Source organism: Prosopis cineraria, unplaced genomic scaffold (genome assembly GCF_029017545.1).
Source record: "Prosopis cineraria cultivar Desert tree isolate PC_DT_omini unplaced genomic scaffold, ASM2901754v1 PC9, whole genome shotgun sequence".
Taxonomy (NCBI): Eukaryota; Viridiplantae; Streptophyta; class Magnoliopsida; order Fabales; family Fabaceae; genus Prosopis; species Prosopis cineraria.
In genome coordinates this window covers 4,993,630-4,995,361 of record NW_026555340.1, presented here as the reverse complement: position 1 = coordinate 4,995,361, position 1,732 = coordinate 4,993,630, and the positions used below count along the sequence as shown (strand labels likewise).

The window sequence follows — 1,732 nt, the reverse complement described above, 5'->3', positions numbered from 1 at the left end:
GAGGATAATGCCAAGCAGTGGTGGGAAAGTGTGAGACCGACAGATAGGTCTCCATTGTCATGGAGTGAGTTTAAGAGGAAATTCTTCTCCTACTATTTTCCCACCTCCTTGTGAGCTGAAAAAGAGGCTGAGTTCCACTGATTGCAATAAGGGAACATGAACGAAGAAGAGTTCATAGCTAAGTTCAATGAGTTGTCCATTTACTCGACCTACTTGAGCTATCATGGTGATGAGTATTGAAAGGCTGAGCAATTACTTGAGAAGATGCGGCCTGATTACAGACAGTAGTTGGCACCTTTCGATATTGTCTTATATAGTGACATGTGCAGTAAGTTGAGAGCAGTGAACATACGAGGTCATAAGGTTGTGGATAGCCAGAGGAGAGATGGAAGGGGCCATTTCTCTACATATATAGGGTATTGGAGGTGTTGGCAAGAGCTAGATATAACTCTAGACTATCTGGACTGGGTAATAATGGTAGTAAGAAGAAAAGTTTCCAGAAGGGTTCATATTCTAGAGGTTCCCAGATGAGGAGTAATGCCCCCAAGAGTATGGATGGGCAAAGTCAAGCTTCAAGATAGGATTCTGCTCCTACAGTAGCTGGACTGATTAGAGCCCCACAATGCAGTAAGTGTGGAAGACACTATATTGGAGAATGGTGGACATGTTTCAAGTGCCACAAGGCTAGGCACATTACTCGGTATTGCCTTGAGAACACTCCTCACGTTGATCAGAGGTCTGCTATTCCTAGTTGTGTGTTTGCTATGACAAGGGAAGAGGTTGAAGCTTCCCTGAAGCTTATCTAAGTTACAATTTCTTTAAGCAATCAACAAATTTTTGCTTTGTTTGTTTCTGGTGCCACCCACTTGTTTTTTTTATGAATGTGCACAAAGACTAAAATTGCATGTGGTTGAAATGCCTTTCATGATGAATGTTTCTATACCGGCTGGTGCTTCTGTGAGAACCAGTCAAGCTTGTTTGAAAGTAGAGTTGAAATTTGGTGAAATAGTCATAAGTATTGATTTGATTTTTTTGCCTATGTCAAGAATTTATGTGATAATTGGCATGGATTGGTTGTCTGCTAATAGAGCAACATTAGACTATAATAGAAAGGCAGTTTCACTACCAGTGTGCACGGTGACCACCACAAATGATGGGACTACACTATCTGTACCTATTACTACTCCAAAGACTCCTAAGTTCTTATTAGCAGTACAAGTGGAGAAATTAGTTAAGGAAGGATGTGAAGCTTTTATGGTGTTTTATTTAGTGCACGGAGTATACGATGAAGCAATAGACAAGATAGGAGTTGTCAATGAGTTTCCTGAGGTACTTGCAGATGAAGTGTCTAGATTGCCACCAGAGAGAGAAATTGAGTTCTCAATTGACTTGGTACCTAGTACGGAGTCAATCTCTAAGGCTTCAGTTCGGATGGCTCCAATGAAATTGAATGAGCTTAAGAAGTAGCTAGAGGAGTTTTTGGAGAAAGGATTGATTAGACCTACTTTTTCACCTTAGGGTTTGCCTGTTCTGTTTGTCCAAAAGAAAGATGGTAGCTTGAGATTGTGCATAGACTATCGGTAGCTGAACAAGGTGATAATTAAGAATAAGTACCCGTTATCCTGAATTGATGACTTGTTAGATCAGTTGGCTGGAGTAGTAATATTTTCTAAGATTGATTTGAGATCTGGCTATCACCAGTTAAGAGTGAAAATGGATGATGTGTCGAAGA

At 40.5% G+C, this 1,732-nt stretch overlaps 1 protein-coding gene across 1 annotated transcript; it reads left to right on the top strand.

Moving 5' to 3' along the window:
• The first annotated feature begins 915 nt into the window (after positions 1 to 915).
• On the top strand, positions 916 to 1,467 carry LOC129320393 (uncharacterized). The gene has a single exon (XM_054965821.1). The coding sequence runs from the start codon at positions 916 to 918 to the stop codon at positions 1,465 to 1,467; it is 552 nt and encodes a 183-aa protein (XP_054821796.1).
• The last annotated feature ends 265 nt before the right edge of the window (positions 1,468 to 1,732 follow it).

Coding starts and splice junctions, on each gene's coding strand:
- LOC129320393 (XM_054965821.1), top strand. CDS start 916: ATGCCTTTCATGATGAATGTTTCTATACCGGCTGGTGCTTCTGTGAGA.